Genomic DNA, 20,928 nt, shown 5'->3' with positions numbered 1-20,928 from the left:
AGGATCCTACTCAAGCAGTGCTGGGGATCTCCAACTCAGGTTGTGATCACCTCATAACATATGTTTCCAGAAAAGTGGCAGTTTCCACCGCACCTGTGTAGTCCCCCTCTGATATACCCATAAGGTTTGCAAAGGAAGAGTAGCAGCCCCTAGACCAGGCATGGCCAACATACAGCCCGCGGACCGGATCCGGCCCGCATAATGAGTTTATGTGGCCCACGATTAAATTTTTAATATTCTTCGCTACTTTAAAATCTCAGCTACTCAGAAGTGGAAGCATCTTTGATTATTGGAAATCGAGATATTTAAGAAGATAGTGATACTCATAAAAGAATTCCATGTGTGACTAATTTAGGGTTAACTTCCAATAATTGGTCGAATGGATTCGCAATACTTCTTTATTTTTTTTAATTTCATTATAAAGATTTACAACTTTAGTACTTGTCTGGACTAAGTATGAACTGTTTGACGTTTAGCAGCGATGTGAAACCCACATTCTTTTAGGCAGAGTTTGCCAGTGCACTCCCAAGGTCAAACAATTTGTTATTTTTGTAGTCAAGTGTGCTTTGAATCAAGTGGCATTGTAGCATAGACAGTAGCTACAGTTGATAACTGAGAACGTGTCCAGGCTGTTTGTAAAACGAAATAATTGTTTTATTTGCGATATAACCCCTTCAAGCTCATTGTTTTTGATTGATTGCAATACAATTTGGATATGTATTTGGTATGTAATTATATTTTTATTAAAATAACATTGTATATTAAAATTTTTTTCATTCACATTTATTCATAAACAAATTACATAATAAAATTTTGTTTACTTAAACAAATCAGTTTTGTATTTAACATTTTTTTTTTTTTTTGCATTTTTCTGGAGCTGGAAACGGGGAAGCAGTCAGACAGACTCCCGCATGCGCTCGACCGGGATCCACCCAGCATGCCCACCAGGGGGCGATGCTCTGCACATCTGGGGCGTCGCTCTGTTGCAACCAGAGCCATTCTAGTGCCTGAGGCAGAGGCCACAGAGCCATCCTCAGTGCGCGGGCCAACTTTGCTCCAAAGGAGCCTTGGCTGCGGGAGGGGAAGAGAGAGACAGAGAGGAAGGAGGGGGGAGGGGTGGAGAAGCAGAGGGGCGCTTCTCCTGTGTGCCCTGGCTGGGAATCAAACCTGGGACTCCCGCATGCCAGGCCGACGCTCTACCACTGAGCCAACCGGCCAGGGCTAACATTTTTTTATTTTAATATTTCGTCTGGCCCGTGAGAAAAGTTTTCTTTCTAATCTGGCCCAGGGGCAAAAACTGTTGATCATGCCTGCCCTAGACCTTCCTGAGATGTATTATCTAGGGATTATTCCCCTACACAGTTGCCTGGGTCTCAGAGCAAGTGCTATTGACCTAAAATTCTTAGCACCACAACTTTTTAAATTCTCTTTCTCACATGTGGACACACACTCTTACTCACACAATTTCATGCAACCATTGTCCGCAAGTCACATTCACAGAACCAGGGCACTTGATTGTAATGATTTTGAGTATCAACTACTGCATATCGTGCCCAGAACTAGCATCGATCTTCATATGCCCAGCACTTGAAACATTTCATTGATGATGACTTGTTCTTTCAGAATTCTTCTTTCTTTGTGACGGACTCCTTCTCAGGGACTTGTCAGAAACTAAGTTCCTTTTTTTTTTTTTTTTTCCTGAAGCTGGAAATGGGGAGGCAGACAGACTCCCGCATGTGCCCAACCAGGATCCACCGGCATGCCCACCAGGGGGCAATGCTCTGCCCATCTGGGGCATTGCTCTGTTGCAACCAGAGCCATTCTAGCGCTTGAGGCAGAGGCCTTGGAGCCATCCTCAGCGCCCGGGCCAACCTGGAGCCATCCTAAGTGCCCGGGCCAACCTGGAGCCATCCTCAGTGCCCGGGCCAACTTTGCTCCAATGGAGCCTTGGCTGTGGGAGGGGAAGAGAGAGACAGAGAGGAAGGAGAGGGGGAGGGGTGGAGAAGCAGATGGGCACTTCTCCTGTGTGCCCTGGCCAGGAATTGAACCTGGGACTCCTGCACGCCAGGCCGACCCTCTACCACTGAGCCAACCGGCCAGGGCTGACACTAAGTTCCTTTTTTTCCAACACCAAGGATCCCTTGACCTCTGGCTGAATTATAAGCTAATCAGAGGTATATAAATTTAGATCAGTAGATTTCTCAATAGTTTTGCTTCCCTCAGTAGACTACCTTAAATGCCTAAAGGGTCTTTTTATTTATTTGGCTGTAAAATACAACTATGCTTTTAATTAAAAGTTTAAGTCAAAAGTCTTAATTTCTTCATTTAGATTTAACGATAGGTCACAAATTTTACTATAGTAATCAGTTTTCTTATTTGTAAAACAAGGAGACTGAACTAGATAGCAATTTCCTGACTTTTTATAGCTACAAAACTTATTTGAAGGGCTAAAATCTTAAATGATAACCTCAATAGGTAAAAATGATATTTAAATAATATAGAGTTAATTTTCATCAACAAAATTGATGAGATTATAAATGACATCTATAGACATTTAATGCAGCATGTACTTTATTTTCAGTATTTTGTTTTAATTGCAAGCAATACTTTAACATTTGTCTTTCATGGACACATTTAGGAGCAGGTAAGATCTGTTAGCATGCCTGCTTATTGATTTTTAATTAGTTAACCTGCAATCTTACAGCATGTATCTTTAACAAAGTAGGCAGAAAATTTATATGCTGAACTATTCTTAAAAAGGAATGCAGCAGGTGATGCAAATTATTGCTTTAGTTTTTAGCATGTCATCATTTGAGGGTAGTATTGTCAAAAGAGTTTTAAGATACTTAAAATAACGAAACTGGACTCAATAATCTCTATTAGTTCTAAACTTCCAACAACAATTTTGCACTACTACTGTTGTGCCACAGATGTTCCAGTTTGTTCTAAATCCATATATCTGTACATATCCACGTGAATACAAAGAAAGTTTAAAGGGAGAAAGAGGCTCCTGGAAGTATAGACTTCCTGAGATAATATTTTTTCTCAAAGATTTTTGATATTTAATCATGCTTGCATGACGTCAACATAAGTTGTTTCTTGGGGCTATTTCTTCGTTCTTGTTATCCATTTATACTATTTCTACATCAGCCATTGTTACGGCTATGATCAGTAATAGTTCACTTCTGGCTGTTATAGAAACAATAAATGAACCACACTTTCTGAGTTTCTCCACATCACATTTTAAGGAAAATTTTTACATTGTATATGGATATAACATAACATATTAACATAGAAAGTTCATTAATTCTTTAGAAAAAGTGATTATATACATTTTAGTCTGGAAAAATAAAAATTTATCATTACTACCAGAATATCATCATCTCTTTAAATTATTGTACTAATTATTTTGAATTATGGCACCGTATATTAAAAACAAGATTTTTCTTAAATTATGTTTGTGTTAACAAATTTTTTGTTTCAACTATTTTCTTAAAATCTAAGTTATCTTAAAACCTGAATATATCAATATTTGACTTAATATTAGAATTCAATTATTTTCTTTTAATAAACCAAAAAACAAAAAAATGTAATATTCATTGTGATTGTAATCAACTATTTGTCTATAGCATTTTGGTTCATTTTTCTTGATTTTTGTGTGTCTTGAAGGTATAAATACTCTATATACTGGAAAGTTACTTAAATCTAGTGTAATGCTGATTAATAAGATGGAAGGAATTTAACTTTTTGTCCATAGGAATATTTAATTAAATAGTAGCTAAGTAAATGAATGAAAGCAGTTATGATGATTAGAAATTTACTACATTCTTCTAGAATGGATATTCTTTCTGCACTAAATTACATAGAGTACAATTACTTAGTGCTGCATTTAATTCCTTATTTATATTACAAGATTTCTATTTATCTCCCCTGCATCATATTTACACTTTGTAATCAGCTTTATTCTTTGGAAAATATAACATATTGAAATAAATTTCTTTTTTTAGGAAAAAATAAGGAGATATCAACAGACTGAAAAGATGTTTTCAGAAGCATAGAGTCTTCAAGAAGATACTGGCGTTCATGAGATCTCAAGGTTAGTAGTTCATACATTATTATTTTCATGCTTCTATAGATTTGAGCTGTAACTCTGTAACTGTTCTGTTGTTATTGCTTATGTTATTATATAAGTAATATGTCCTTATTTAAAATACATATTTTAACAAAATCTCTTTAAGATTTTAAAAAATTCTTTTATACCATAAATGTATTATTTAATTTAATTGGGGATGGTTAAAAGGAAATATTGGTGTAGTAGAGAGCCAAATTATGACTTGCTTTAGTATTTTAAAGGGTAGCATTGTTTATATAAAAAAATAAAGATTTAAACTTCCCTATACATTTTTATTATTATTTGTTGAGTAATGTACACTTATTTAGCAAATTTTTTTCTTTCTTTTGTATTTTTGAATACAACATACACACATATACAGAGTTTAGGAAAATAGTTAAAGTTCAATCCTTCTAAAGTTTTTTGAATCAGATTCCCTGACTTTCCCCCAGTACAGTCAAAGAAATTGCGGTTTTGTTGGAAATAGTGCCCGCAATAAAATGACAATATGAATGAGTAAAAAAATATTTAAGGAACTTTTCTAAGTTTCTTAGTGTCATAAGTCTGAAAAAGAAAAGCAAAACATGTCTACCCTTATTAAACAACTTATAATAATACACTATTATAGAATATTTATTTGGAAGTTTAAATTATAATTTAGGTTGAAATGGTTTATTTTAATAGGATAGCTTAAGAAAGTAGATGATTTATGTCTTCTTTCTATTGTGGTACACAAGGTCACAATGTTCATTATTTTAAATGAAGAAATACTGATGATCTTTGATTTTGATTGCACTGGTCAGGCTTCTCTTCAGTGTCTGCGTCTTTTCATCACTGATCCAAGGATGCATTCGTTCAAATTTGTCTATAACTTTGTCTGCAAAACAATGGACTAAGTGCCTTGGTTCTCTCAAAATGAATAAGATAAGTCTTCTGTTCTCAAAAATTGTCCAACCATATGTTACTCAGATATTATTACTAACACAAGAAATACATAATTAAAAGGATAAGCTAGATTTAAAATGGCATGCAATGAATTTTTTAGGCCAATGGAAATGATTTGGGGATTATTTATTTCTTACATTATGGCTTTTATTAGCCTAGAATACTGAGAGTTTACACTAATGAAAGGGTTGTTCTATTACCATTCAAACCCACCTGACCTTTTATTAAAATAACTTCTCACATACAACACAAATAAGTAGTACGAGATTCTAAGAAAGAAAAGTTTCTCTTTTTTGCCACAACTGCAAATTTAATGTTGTAGAAAGTTATGCAAACACCTAAGAAAAAAATTGAACATTGCCTACTTAGTTTTTTTTTATTCTAGTTCATTTGACTTATTTACTAAGCTCAGCAGAGAATTAAAGTATCTCCCCAATGATCTAGAAGGATGTAAATTTGAAATAGACTGAATGCTATACACCCTTAAGGGTACCATATTCACATAGTAGCTGAATGAGCAGATAAATTTGCAGTGGAGTGAGAGTTCAGACTTTATTGAAAATGGAATTACACAGCACTGTGCTTCTCATAAAAATCTTTAAAAAGGTGATATCTTAAAAAAGTTAAAGTAAATCAAGTAATTAAAAGTGATAATGTTTTTTTGCTGGCCAGTTGGCTCAGTAATAGAACATTGGCCTGGCATGTGGATGTCCCAGCTTTAATTCCCAGTCAAGGCACACAGAAAAAGTGACCATCTGCTTCTCTGTGCCTCCCTGTCCCCCTTCTCTCTCATCCTCCCTCTCTTCACCTCCCACAGCCATGGCTCGATTGGTTCGAGTGTATTAGCCTGGGAGCTGATGAATCCTCCCCTCAGATGCTAAAATAGCTTGGTTGTGAGCATGGCCCCAGATTGGCAAAGCATTGGCCCCAGATGGGGATTGCTGGGTAGTTCCTGGTCAGGCTGCACGCAGGAGTCTGTCTATCTCCCCTCCTTTCACTTGGAATGAAAATAATAATAATAATAAAGTTCTTTTTTGAAAAGTAAGTGAAGACACCCCCTGCTTAACTTATTTCATTAGACAAGTAGTTAAATTAATCTATATAACTACAGTCACTCAACCAGTATTTTTCAAGTGCCTACTATGTACATGAGAGCAACAGCATTGAATAAAATAATACCAGTATCCTTGCCTTAGAGGAAGTTACATTCTAGGGGGTGAAAATACACAAGCAAAAAAATAAATAAATAAAGTTAGTTATGTATTATGGTGATAGTGTGGTAATGCTATAAAGAAATAGAAAACAGGAAAGGAAATATAGAGTATAAGGAGCGTTAGAGTTTTAAAATAAGCAGAATGATTTAGTAGTACATAACTTACACACAAAAAATAGGTATTACTTTTGCTTGCATAGTGCCAACAGAAAACAAGTGTGATAAAATATATTTTTGGTAAGTTTTCTACATTATCATTTGTTAAGCTGAATGTTGTTATTAATATAGGTAAAATACCTAGTGTGTGTCTTTCTCAATTTTATTAAAAAATTTTTAAATGATAATATATTGACTACATGTACATAAATTATTGTCAAAATGTTTGCAATAGGCCCTGGCCGGTTGGCTCAGCGGTGGAGCATCGGCCTGGCGTGCAGGGGACCCAGGTTCGATTCCCAGCCAGGGCACATAGGAGAGGCGCCCATTTGCTTCTCCACCCCCACCCCCTCCTTCCTCTCTGTTTCTCTCGTCCCCTCCCGCAGCCAAGGCTCCATTGGAGCAGGGATGGCCCGGGCGCTGGGGATGGCTCCTTGGCCTCTGCCCCAGGCACTAGGGTGGCTCTGGTTGCAGCAGAGCGACGCCCCAGAGGGGCAGAGCATCGCCCCCTGGTGGGCAGATCATCGCCCCTGGTGGGCGTGCCGGGTGGATCCCGGTCGGGCGCATGCGGGAGTCTGACTGTCTCTCCCCGTTTCCAGCTTCAGAAAAATACAAAAAAAAAAAAATGTTTGCAATAAAGAAATATACACTTAGCCACTCACTTACTGAAGGGGTAAAGACTATAGCTATCATCTGTATATGAGGAAATCCATTTATTTTTTGAGTTGAATAAGTATTATAAACCTAAAGTTGTTATAGACCACTATAACAATACATATAGATGATACATGGTAGTTGAAGTCTTTCTATATATTTTTGTCTTATCACTCTTATCATTTTAATACAGCACTGAGTATTGGGAATGAAGACAGAAGGAATTATTTAAATACTATCTTATTTGCATGGTACACTAATTTTTTAAAAGAACATGTGTCTTCCTTTGTATACTTGATTTACTAGAAGATATAAAGGGATTTGGAAGTTAAATCTGTTTGTGGTCATCAACAAATGAGTTATCAAATTTTGTTTGATGATAATCTGGTTTGAATTTTTCTATTAAATATTAAGTGCTGAGCATAGGATTCTGGAAGTGTTTATGGCCCAGAAAACCATGATAAATTTTGGAGGCTATGTAAATTATATAAACGCACCACATAAATTAATATTTTCTTAAAAGTCATTCGGTCTTGACCTTCCTTGATAGAATTAAAATATTTAGCCAATTAGATAGCAGAAAAAGTAATTAAATCAATTATTTTTCATCGTTAATAAGTCATAGTAAAAGAAATACCTATTTATCTAAACAAACATTTGGACTAGGAAGTCTCAGAACTATTAAATATTGCAAGTTCTTCAATCTTCCAAAAGGCAGGTATTATAAACAGTATAATATCTTTTTTAAAATGTCTAGTATTAGAATATCAAAAGAAGTACAAAGTAAAGGTCACTATTGTTTAGAGGGTTTATCTTAATTAAATCAAAGCAGAGAGTATTTTTTATGTGTTGTAGACAGATGAAATGGTCAGCTCTATAAAGTTGTTCATAGGAAAGCAGTCAGTATTGCCTATTTAGAAAAGAATAACAAAAAAAATTAAAAATGAGAAATGCAGGGGTGTGGAGGAAGGTTATAAAGAAAAAAAAGACTTCTCAAGTCATGTTATTATATCAGAGATAGATTCCCTCTAAGCCAATATTAATTCATTCATCTGAAAACTCTTATGGAAAGTACTAGAAACTCTTGTTTCTGGGTAACTGAGACATGACTTTTCAAAAGCATATGCTTTCCCTAAGTGCCCTTCCTCTCATTCTTCCTATGTTTGCTTTACAAAAAGCTAAACACAGAAATTATTTGCAAATCCAGTTATTTATGGACTCCTCCAAACAATGACTCTTCCTTTCTCTTAGAAACTTTCACCCACAAATATATATCTTTAACTCTCACATTACTGGCACACTGATGCCCTGGGTTCTTCCTCCTCCTCTTCCTTTTTCAGTGGTTCTCTAGATCAGTGGTCCCCAACCCCCAGGCTGCAGACTGGTACTGGTCCGTGGGCCATTTGGTAACGGTCCACAGAGAAAGAATAAATAACTTACATTATTTCCGTTTTATTTATATTTAAGTCTGAATGATGTTTTGTTCTTTAAAAAATGACCAGATTCTCTCTGTTACATCTGTCTAAGACTCACTGTTGATGCTTGTCTCGGTCACGTGATACATTTAAACGTCCCACCCTAAAGGCTGGTCCGTGAAAATATTTTCTGACATTAAACCGGTCCGTGGCCCAAAAAAGGTTGGGGACCACTGCTCTAGATGATTTCTGGCCATTCTCAGAAATCTTCCATAGTTCTTAAATTTATCGAATCCAGATTCCTCAACCTGAGTACTACTGATGTTTTGTTCAGATGGTCCTTTGTTGTGGGAGCTGTCCTGTGGATTGTAGGATGTTCAGCAGCATCCCTGGCACTACAAGTCAGTACTGCTCCACTGTCCAGTTATGAAAACCAAAATGCTTCTAAACTTGTCCAGTGTCACTTCAGGACAAAATGATCTCAAGATGAGAGCCACCATTATACCCTAATTTCCACAACCTCAATGAATGTTCACTTCTTATCAACCACAACTCCTTCTAAGATGCTTACTCTCAATTAAAACAACTAGGACACTTCAAGTTCCAGCCTCCCTTGTTAAGTTGATACTAACCTCTGTTTTACCATCTGGCTTTTCTTAATTTCCTTTTATTTGCTTATACCTGATTTTGTATCTAAGATGTGCCTTACAAAATAATAAGAGTGAATATAAAATCAGTATGAAATTAGGGAAAAGGTTTACCATAAAATAAACTCATAAGATTAAAGTCAGAAATGATGTTAGGTTACAAATGAAATGAAATCTTTTGCTCTTTATGTTTTCTTCTAATTCAGTGAAACTTGAATCTGTCCATGTTCTCCAGGTCTTGCTGAGTTTAGCTTGAACACAAGTCTCTACATTTCTACAGCCTGTCCTTTCTTGCATTATATTATACATGCAACTTTGAATTCAAACTATAGTGAATCTTTTCTTTTCTTATATCCAGGCACATTGAGTACTGTAAGAGGAAATCATACCACTCTGCAGATTTATGGTTTTCTAATCTGAGTCAGCCCCTCAATAGCATCCACTAATCTTTTCCCTCTGACTGTGGTCAACCACTCTTTCAGAAGTTTATCACTCTACTTAAGCCGTACAGTCTCTCTCCTTCGCTCTCAGTGCACCTGCTATTTTAACCAGAAAATTGAGGTCATTGTGGGCAAACTACTTGTACATCCTCGCAATCCTCTCCAATATCAAACGGCTACATCTAACAACGTTCTTACTTTCTTTCCAACAATCTTAAAGGATCAGGAGTCCTTTCTGCTATTGAAGGCAAAGGCTGTATTTGATATTATTCCCTATCACTGATGCCGAGGTTTGTGCCATTAGTTATTTTTCTTTTTGTCCTTTATCTAAAATGTTTTTCTTCTTTGCTGGCCCTTTTTCTTCAACCTCTACACATTCTTCAAACTTTTATTCAGAAAAATAAATCAACGAACAAAAACAAACTGACCTCTCTCTTCACTAGATTTGACTGCCACTGCCATTTAATTTCTCTCTTCTACAGCTCATTCAAACTCTCCATAGCAGCAGTCTGCAAGCATTATCTCCCATTTCTAAGATTCAGTTACTTCTTAGCAGAGTGTGATCTGATTTCTAACCCCATTTAACAGAGCATGCTCTCTCTAAAGGCACAGGTGACCTGCAGGCCTTATCTTGACTGGTTCTCTCAGTGGTATTGGACTCGGTTAACTTCAATTTTTTTCTTTCACTCCCCAAGCTGTTGTGACATCTCTCCCTCTTGGCTTCCTTTACACCTTGCACACCCTTTGGTAAAGTCCTCTTTCACAGGCTCTTCTTTTCTGTTCTTTCAGAGAGTCATGAATCACAAACTCAGATATGATTAGGTGGCGATAGTTAATAGGAATGAGTGGAGTCAGCTAATTGAAAACAATAATCACACTATAGGTCTAATAACATGCCCACAAAATTTCTTGATGTTTTACTTTTGCTCAGATGACTTCCTAGAGATTTTCCCTAAGCTTATTGTTCATTTGTTCTCCCTGCTCTTCCTGATTAAACAGTGGCACTCTTATGACTTTATCATTAGCATAGATGGCAATGACTCTAAACCTTTTCTTCCATTAAGCTACAGAATTATATATTACAGTACAACACAGAAGAAAGTACAGAGATTTTCCATATATTCTTCATTCCCACTCATGTCTAGCTTCCCTCATTATCAATATTGCCCACAAGAGGGGTATATTTGTTACAATTGATGAACCTAAACCTATATTGATGCATCATACTGTACCTTAGAGTTCACTCTTGGTGTTGCACATTCTACGGGTTTAGGTGAATTTAGAGTAAATGGCATGTATTCACCATTGTAGTGTATTAATACAGAGTATTTTCACTGCCCTAAAAATTCTTTGGTTATTACCTACTCATCCCTCCTTTCTATACTCTAACCCCTGGCAAGACCTGTTCTTTTACTGTCTCCATATTGTTGTATTTTCCAGAATATCGTATACTTGGAATCATATAGTATATAGCCTTCTCAGATTGACTTCTTTCATTTGCATTGGTTGCTGCATGTCTTTTAGTGGCTTGGTAGCCCATTTTTTCTTATTTCTTTTTTATATTGGTTGATTTTATTGAGATGACACTAGTTAACATAATTATACAGGCTTCCAGTGCCCAATACTATAACACATCTCTGGACACCATATTGTGTGTTCACTCCTTCAAGTCAAGTCTTCATCCATCACCATTTATTCCCTTCTATACCCTCCCCATTTTTCTTAGTGCTAAAAAATATTTCATTATCTGGATGTACCACTTATTTATCCATTCTCCTACTGAAGAAGATTTTGGTTGCTTTAATTTATGGCAGTTATAAATAAAGTTTTTAGAAACAGTCATGTGCAGATTTTTACATGGATGTAGTTTTCAACTCTCTTGGTTGGATACACAATTGGTAAGTCATCCGGTAAGATTATCTTTAGTTTTGTAAGAAACCACCAAACTGTCTTCCAAATTACCTGTACCATTTTGTACTCCTCCCAGCAACAAAGGAGAGTTCCTCTTGCCCCACATCTTCTGCAAATTTAACATTGTCAGTGTTTTGGATTTGAGCCATTCTAATAGGTGTGTAGTTGCATCTCATTGATTATTTTGCATTTTCCTGATGACATACGATGTGGAACATCTTTTTTTATACTTAGTTTTCTTCTGTACAGCTTCTTTGATGATGTGTCTTTCACCCAGTTTTAATTATTTTATTTGGTGAGTTTTGTGGGGGTTTTTATTTATTTATTTATTTTGTGGCAGAGACAGGGAGAGTCAGAGAGAGGGACAGACAGGAAGTGAAAAAGATGAGAAAAATCAATTCTTCATTGTGGATCCTTAGTTGTTCATTGATTGATTTTTCATACATGTCTTGATGGGGGGGTGGGGGCTACAGCAGACCAAGTGACCCCTTGCTCAAGCCAGTGACCCTGGACTCAAGCTGGTGAGCCTTGCTCAAACTAGATGAGCCCATGCTCAAGTTGGAGACCTCAGGGTCTCGAACCTGAGTCTTCCACATCCCAGTCCGACACCCTACCCACTGCACCACCGCCTGGTCAGGCTTCGGTGAGTTGTTTTTTTTGTTTGTTTTTTTTTTTGAAGTTGGAAATGGGGAGGCAGTCAGACAGACTCCCGCATGCACCCGACTGGGATCCACCCGGCATGCCCACCAGGGGGCGATCTTCTGCCCATCTGGGGCGTCGCTCTGTTGCAACTAGAGCCATTCTAGCGCCTGAGGCAGAGGCCACAGAGCCATCCTCAGCGCCTGGGCCAACTTTGCTCCAATGGAGCCTTGGCTGCGGGAGGGGAAGAGAGAGACAGAGAGGAAGGAGAGGGGGAGGGGTGGAGAAGCAGATGGGCGCGTCTCCTGTGTGCCCTGGCTGGAAATCAAACCCAAGACTCCTGCATGCCAGGCCGACACTCTACTACTGAGCCAACTGGCCAGGGCCTTTTTGGTGAGTTTTAAGAGCTCTTCTTTGTGTATTTTTCTTTGCACCAATTTTTTATTGAGTTGTTTTATATTGTTGAGTTTTATGAGTTCTTTATAAATATTCTGGATAAAAGTCTTCTGGGAAATGTGCAAAAAAATCTTCTTTCCTTATCTGTGGCATGTTTTTTGTCTTCTTGGCTATTTTCACAGAATAAATGTAATAATAGTTATCAAATTATTTCTCCTTATGGGTATTGGTTTTGGTGTTGTATCTAATGGCTCTTAGCTGAACTCTCAAAATCACAAACATTTTTACATACTTTCCTTCTAAATGTTGTATAATTTTAATATTTTACACTTAGATATATGATTTATTTTGAGTAAAGTTTTGTATAAGGTAAGAGAATGAAGTTTAATCTTTTGCATATAGACATCCAGCTGTTCCATCACTCTTTTAAAAGACTGTTTTTTCTTTATTAAATTGCTTCTGCACCTTTGTCATAAATCAGTCATATTTGAGTGGGTCTATATCTTTCATGTGTACCATTGCTCTATGTGTTTATACTTTTCCCCATTATCACACTGTCTTGATTAATATAGTTTTAAGATCAGATAGTGTGTGTCCTCTTCTTTTTAAAAAGTGTCTTAGTATTCTAATTATTTTGCCTTGCCCTATAAACTTTAGAATCAGCTCTTTGATATCTCCAAAATAACTTACTGAGATTTTGATTGGAAAATTTGTATTAGAAAATACCCCAAATTTAGCTTAAATAAGAAAAAGATTTGAAAACATATTCACTGCATATGTAAAATACAAATAGTCAATATTATTAAAATATAGAGAGTTGTTAGTTATCACTAAGAAAATATACACTTCATCGCTTAGGCCTCATGGAAACTATTTATGAGTTTCTGGTGAACTCTAAACTTGAAAGAAAATGTTCAACATAACTAATAATTAAAGATATTTGATTTGTGATAGCATATAAATGTATAAAACTTAGAGAAATAATGTAGCATGCTGACAGCATCATTTTTAAGGATGGAATTCCTTCTCCACTTCTCTAAGGATTTAGGTAAATTATTAACTTTCTAATATTTAGATACTTTATCAAAAAAAGTAGATATAGCCTGACCTGTAGTGATGCAGTGGATAAGGCATTGACTTGGAATGCTGGGGTCTCCGGTTCAAAACCCCAGGCTTGCCTGGTCAAGGCATGTACAAGAAGCAACTTCAGGTTGATGCTTACTTCTCCTCTCGCCCTTTCTTTCTCTGTCTCTGTCTCTCTCTCTCTTTCTCCTTTCTGTAAAATCAATAAATAAAATCTTAAAAATTTTTTATTTATTGAATTTAGTAGGGTGACACTGGTTAATAAAATTATATTACCGAACAATTCTATAATACATTGTCTGTATATTGTATTGTGTGTTCACCACACCAAACCAAGGCAGTCTTCTCCTATTTCCCCCCTTATCCTCTTTACCTTCCTCTCCCTCTCTTCCTTCCTGTAATCTCCACACTGTTGTCAGTGTCTGTGAGGTATTATTTTTTTCTTTGCTTACCTTTTAAAAGTGAAATGGCAAGTGATTTTTAATATATTTCTAAACATTTATAAATTTTATGTAAATTTTAATTTTTAAAAATCGGCTTAACTCCTCTCTGCTCCAAGTCTTTTCCTACTACTCTGTTCACCATCTGTATTAAAAGTAGCCAGCTGTCTACTTCAGGATGCTGCAAAGTAACTACGATGATTTTTTTTTCTCTCTCACTTCTAGAAAATCATGACCACATTCTACTGAGTTTTTTCCTCATGCTACTTTTCATCCCTTCCTGGGAGCTGTATTGTCACTAGCACCACTTTGATTCTGATGCTCTTCATCTCTCGCCTGGATAAAGTGATAGCCTGCTGATGAGTTTCCCTGACTCTATTTGTGTCCCTTCAAATCCATCCTCAGTACAGCTGTCAGAAGGCTCAATCTAAAACAAATATCTGAACATGACCTTCATTTACTCTTTTAACATTCTTCAGACTTCCTATACATTAATCAGATTCAAGCTATTGTCTCAATTACATGCCTTCCGCATTCTTCTTTAGCATCTTTGCTCACTATGCTTAACCCTGATTCTACATTTCATCAATCCTGAACTCTGTTGTCATCACCCCCTTTGGTTTCATACCTTTGTACCTTTAAATAGATGCCCTTCTTTTCATCCCTCCCTCCCTTTTCTTTGCTTCACTAAATCATCTCTATTTTTAATTTTATTAAATTTACTGGGGAGACAATAATTAGTAAAATTAAATAGAGTTCAAGTGTACAGTTCTATAATACATCATCTTTATATTGCATCATGAGTTCACCACTCAAAGACAACTGTCTCTTCATATTGAAAGTTGAGAGTTGCCTCCAGAAGTCTTTTCTGAGCTCTTTCTATGTTTTAGCATCTTACATTTACTGTTTATGACATAAGTGATCACTCTATTAAAATTATCTATTAGTATGTTATCATCCCTACAAGACCAGTGACCTCCAAAGTATAATGCATATAACATGTGGGGGTAAACAAGAATATCTTTTGAGAAGTAAAGTAAAAATATTGGTATTTATATTTATGTTATGTTCTTCATCATTTCTAACTTCAATGTTTAAGTAGTCTTATAGTTTGATAATATAGTTATGCCTGATCAGGTGGTGGTGCAGTGGATAGAGTGTTGGACTAGGACACAGAGGACACAGGTTTGAAACCCCAAGGCCACCAGCTTGAGCATGGGGTCACTAACTTGAGTGTGGGATCATAGACATGACCTCATGGTTGCTGGCTTGAGCCTAAAGGTCTCTGGCTTGAAGCCTAGGGTCCCTGGCTTCAGCCCAAAGTCACTGGCTTGAGCCAGGGGTCACTCGCTCTGCTGTATCACTCTGGTCAAGGCACATATGAGAAAGCAATTATTGAACAACTAAGGAGCCACAACAAAGAATTGATGCTTCTCGTCACTCTTCCTTCCTGTCTGTCTGTCCCTATCTGCCCTTCTCTCTGACTCTCTCTCTGTCTCTATCATAAAAAAAGAAAAAGGATAATATATTTTTACAGTAACACATTATATTATATATAAGTACATACATACATATATAGGAGTACATTTAAAAACATTTTTTACTGGAATGTATAATTTAAGTGCTTGGAGACTATCACACCAAAGCTTCAGAGGGCAAAGAATATGGCTTATTTATCCAGAGCATATAGCAAAGCATTGGGCATACAGAGACTTTGTTGAGTTTAATTGAGATTAAATTTGATTAAATTCTTATTCAGGTTTATGAAATTAGCTGTGAGTGATGTAAAATTTGGATTAAGTTGGAAAATTATCTTTCACTTACTAAACTTGATGTGTATAAGTGTTAAAGGGAATTTTAGGAAAAAAAGCAATAGAGGAATAATTTAATGTAATTCAATGATTGCTAATTGTTTTAAACAGTGAGGAATAAGAACAGATACATGCTTATAGTTTTCTAAGAGAGCCAAAAATACAACATTGTCATAGATTAGAAGATCTATGAGGATTCATAAAAGGGAGTATACATTTTCAAAGCTAATACAATTTTGTGGAGAGAGTATATTTATTGACCTAATTCTAAAACCTCAGAACTCGTCTTTTAAAAATTACTTCTATACAAGGTGCTACCCAGTATGTATAGCGCTGGGATATCTGGCAATTAGTTCTACTACTAATCTGATAGAAGGGCCAGAAGTCTAAACCAGAACAATTCCATTCAAATAAGTTTAATTATCTTACAGTGAATGACTCTCCTATATTTAATAAAAGTTGTCTATAATTCCAGATAAAGAATGTAGGAAAAATATAAAGAGAAGTCATCTTTATGATTTTTATAAGGACAAATAGGTATACATGAATGAATAAAGTATTTATGCATTGTTTTGGTGTTGTTTTCAGGGTAAAGATTGAAAGTATATATCTCAAAAAAAATATCACCAGATAATGAAAAAATAGTTTTCTAATTAGTTTTTTTTTTAATGTTATGGACGAGATGAATTAGAAGGTCCTCTTGGATTTCTTTGCTTATATTTTTTTTAACTTTTATTTATTGATTTTGGTGAGAGTGGAAGGGAGAGATAGGCACATCAATCTGTCTCTATATGTGCCCTGATGAGGGATCAAACTGGCAACCTCTGTACTTCAGGATGAGGCTCTAACCAACCAAGCCACCTGGGCAGGGCTTTGCTTATAAATTATTATAGCCCTGTTTTCCTGCCCTTTGTTTAAGCAGGGAAGACTTTATTTTTATTGTATTTATTGATTTATTTTAGAAAGAGAGGAAAGAAGGAGAGAGGGAGAGAGAGAGAGAAACATCGATCTCTTCCTGTATGTGCTTAACCAGGGATCGAACCTGCAACCTCTGCTCAGCTGAATGATGCTCTCACCAACAGAGCTATCTGGCCAGGGCTAAGCAGAGCAGATTTCAATTTGGTTGTTTCTTTAGGTTTTTAATATCAAGCCAAATACAAACATTTAAACATTCCTGTTAGCCTTGGCAATTTTGTCTTAAACATACGTTTCCTAAAACAATGTTATTTTTATCTTATAATTACCTTTAAGAATCTAAGAAAATGAATATATTATAAGATATATCTCACATGGCCTCATATATTAAGAAAAAATAAGACTAACAGAACCTGTTTCAGAACACCTTTAAAAATATTTTAAGCCTAACCAAGCAGTGGCACAGTGGATGGAGCATTGGACTGGGATACAGAGAACCCAGGTTCAAAAACCTGAGGTCACTGGCTTGAGCAAGGGGTCAGTCGCTCTGCTGCAGCCCCCCCCCCCCATCAAGGTACATATGAGAAAGCAATCAATGAACAACTAAGGAGCCACAATGAAAAATTGATGCTTCTAGCCTCTCTTTCTTCCTGTATGTCCCTATCTGTTCCTCTCTCTGACTCTCTCTCTCTCTGTATCTGTCCAAAAAAAAAAAAAAAAAAAAATGAAAGTTTATTGATCAAAATGATTTCTCAAAACAGAATAATATATTTGGAATGTAAACACTTAAGGAATTGTCTTAAACATAGGTTTAATTTCCAGTTGTCACTATCATATAACTATTTCTTCTACAGCCAGCAGAGGTGGTGACATTATCTTTTTGTTAAATACAATATAAATTATTAAAAGTAGGAAAATTGGCTGAAATTTTATGCTTTATTTCATTTGTAGATATTTTATTTATTTTAGGTCTGTAAAGAAAGAAATGTGACATAAGTAACAGTCGACGTATATACAAAAGTGCAAATAGAATAACAGCCGTCTCGCCCTGGCCGGTTGGCTCAGTGGTAGAGCGTCGGCCTAGCGTGCGGAGGACCCGGGCTCGATTCCCAGCCAGGGCACATAGGAGAAGCGCCCATTTGCTTCTCCACCCTCCGCCGCGCCTTCCTCTCTGTCTCTCTCTTCCCCTCCCGCAGCCAAGGCTCCATTGGAGCAGAGATGGCCCGGGCACTGGGGATGGCTCTGTGGCCTCTGCCCCAGGCGCTAGAGTGGCTCTGGTCGCAACATGGCGACACCCAGGAGGGTCGCAACATGGCGACGCCCAGGATGGGCAGAGCATCGCCCCCTGGTGGGCAGAGCGTCGCCCCCTGGTGGGCGTACCGGGTGGATCCCGGTCGGGCGCATGCGGGAGTCTGTCTGACTGTCTCTCCCTGTTTCCAGCTTCAGAAAAAAAAAATGCAAAAAAAAAAAAAAAAAGAATAACAGCCGTCTCATTTGCAGATTCTTTTCTAATCATCATCATTCTCATCTCAGCCTGAGAAACTATTCTACCTTGAAATCCACTTTTCAATGCAGTTCCTAGCAATGGGATCCCTTCACTTAGCCATCTCTACGTGACAGTCTGTCTCATAAAGTTAAAGGACATAAGAAGTGTTAAAAGGGGCCAAGCAGCCTCACGTTTTCATTGTGCAACTCTGTTGAAACTTCCAGAGGTTTTATTGATGCAGTGGGGACTAGAAAAAGGGTAGCAACACTAATTTTTTCAGTGGACTTCACCCTTCCTCACAGACCACAAGGTAACCACTATTAAATTATCAAAAGGAAAATAGAATTTGCCTCTTCTGTTTATTGTCAAATAAAAATAATGGAATTATTTTTTTTCTTCTGAAAGATGTCTTACTAGGTTAAATATAAATCTTAGCAGGATGTTGCATTTATTTAGAACAGGTAGTATATTTTCATTTATTTTTCTTTGTTACTGATAGGTGAATAATAAGAGTTTTAAATAATTTTGTGTTTATAGTTGAAGGCTTTATTTACATTAACCTAACAAGAATTAGAAAATTAGTTAGTTTATCGTTAGAATATAAGACAATATTATTTGTTGTCAACATACCTGTGATAGAAGATTTGTGTTGATAAAATTGATACAGGATACAATGAATCTTAAACCGAAGCAAGAATGAGTGTTCTCATAACTGTAAAATTTGAAAGATATATAAAGAAAAAAAAATAAGATAATAACAAGATGTACGTAATAAAATTAAAGATCTCATCAAAAGTTGCACTATTTTTCCTAGTAAAGAAACACTTGTGCTTTAAAATGAAAGGACAAAACTAGGTGTATTGCATTTAGACAAGGCCTGAAAACTAGCTGCTGGAAGATGTTTGGTTTGGCCATCACAGATCTTTTTAATTACATTTGCTGAATTTCTACTACCCATTTTCTTACTATGTTCTTATTTCACTTATTTAGTTATCTATCAGGCCCTGAGGTCACCTAAGTTTGCTACCCCAGTTTTAAAAAGTTATTATTGCATGATTTTAAAAACACTGACAGTGTCTGGGGCAAATTTTCTTATATATTGTAGATGTGCAAATTCTTTGCAATACCTTTGAGGGTACTCTTTGGTAATATTTATTAAAATATTAGTTCCCTTGAAAGTTCTACCTCTCTGAAGCTGTTCTAAAGACACGGATACAGCAGCCTAAAGGATGTCAATAAATAATTGATTAAGGGTAAAAAAAAAAATCAGACACCTTCCAAATACCTGTCAATAAGGTATTAACTTAATAAATTACAGTAAATTCATATAAAGGGTTATCATAAATTATTTAGTAAAAGACTGAGATAGTTGTAATTTACACTGACCTGGAAAAAAGTCAAATAAATATTAAGTAAAAAAAGAAAATGGCAAAATAATTTTATTTTTCTGTAAATAATTATCTCATATTATTAATATAATAATACACCTGGTAATGCTAGCTATCCTTACTGATGTGGGATTATGGTGTGCTTCTCATATACTAAAATCATATTTCCATAACACAAATTATTAGAGCAAGTATATCTAACACACAGTGAAAAGCTACATTGGAGACACCCAAAACATTGAGTTTTCCATAAAAAATTTTGAATAAGGTATCATTCAAAATTTACCTTATTTTATACCTGAGGCCTAGCTTATCTCTTGATACAGTAAGAATAATACTATATAATATGGTACAAATTGAAAACACTCATTGGATTATGTTTAAAAGCTTTTTGGTACATTTTGGACTTTTATATTTAAATGAGTAAAGTGTATTTTTAGAAGTATAAGTAAAATTGTTAAAATCTAACATACTGGGGTTTTTTATTTTTATTTTTTTATTAATTTTTAGAGAGGAGAGAGAGTGAGAAAGAGAGAGAGAGAGAGAGAGAGAGAGAGAGAAAAGGGGGAGGGAGGAGCAGGAAGCATCAACTCCCATATGTGCCTTGACCAGGCAAGCCCAGGGTTTTGAACCGGTGACCTCAGTGTTCCATGTCGACGCTTTATCCACTGCGCCACCACAGGTCAGGCTTTAACATATTGTTAAGTAAAAGAAAAACACTTAAGTATTTAGGTGCATATTTCTCATAGGCATAAGAAGAGAAACATGTTTGGAGCTTCATGAAGAGTTTTATTTTGGGGACCAGGTCTGTTATAAATGCTCTTGATACCTTTTCTTCTGACTCACAGTTTAAAACTCTGTAATAATCTGTTTTGAAAGGTAAGAAAAAGTCTATTCTTCCTGCTGTTGAGGAAGAATATTTGTTGTCTCTGCCTTAATCATGAACCAGACACTGGACTGCAAAATAAACTTGGCAAAATTTAGATGCCCTGTCTTTGTAGACCATTTGGTCTGCAAATGGACGGATGATATACAAGATGGCCTTCCTGTTATCAAGGGTAGAATCAGGAATGAGGCAAGCTTGCATGCAGGAGAAGACATTTGTGTGCTGGCCTTGGAGAATTTTATGTCTGACCTGATCACAATGACAGGTTTATTGCTCTGACAAGAGAGAATTAAAACCTTGCAGGCCCAGAGAGGAACGTGGCAGTGAAGAGGAGATCACAGCCTGGAAAATGAGATCATGGCTTGGATGACTGTCATCATTATCAATAGCAA

General features: G+C 36.2%; 1 protein-coding gene across 1 annotated transcript in view; it reads left to right on the top strand.

The window, feature by feature from the left end:
• CSRNP3 (cysteine and serine rich nuclear protein 3) overlaps window positions 1-20,928 on the top strand; it is a 232,675-nt gene that overhangs the window by 55,318 nt on the left and 156,429 nt on the right. Inside the window, exon 3 of the mRNA XM_066279589.1 lies at window positions 4,008-4,096. Coding sequence (XP_066135686.1) covers window positions 4,084-4,096 — 13 coding nt within the window. The 5' untranslated portion in view covers window positions 4,008-4,083. The remainder of the gene's footprint in view (window positions 1-4,007; window positions 4,097-20,928) is intronic.

The sequence above is a fragment of the Saccopteryx bilineata genome, chromosome 5 (genome assembly GCF_036850765.1).
Source record: "Saccopteryx bilineata isolate mSacBil1 chromosome 5, mSacBil1_pri_phased_curated, whole genome shotgun sequence".
Taxonomy (NCBI): Eukaryota; Metazoa; Chordata; class Mammalia; order Chiroptera; family Emballonuridae; genus Saccopteryx; species Saccopteryx bilineata.
The sequence above is the reverse complement of the archived record's forward strand: the minus strand, read 5'-3'. Positions and strand labels throughout refer to the sequence as shown.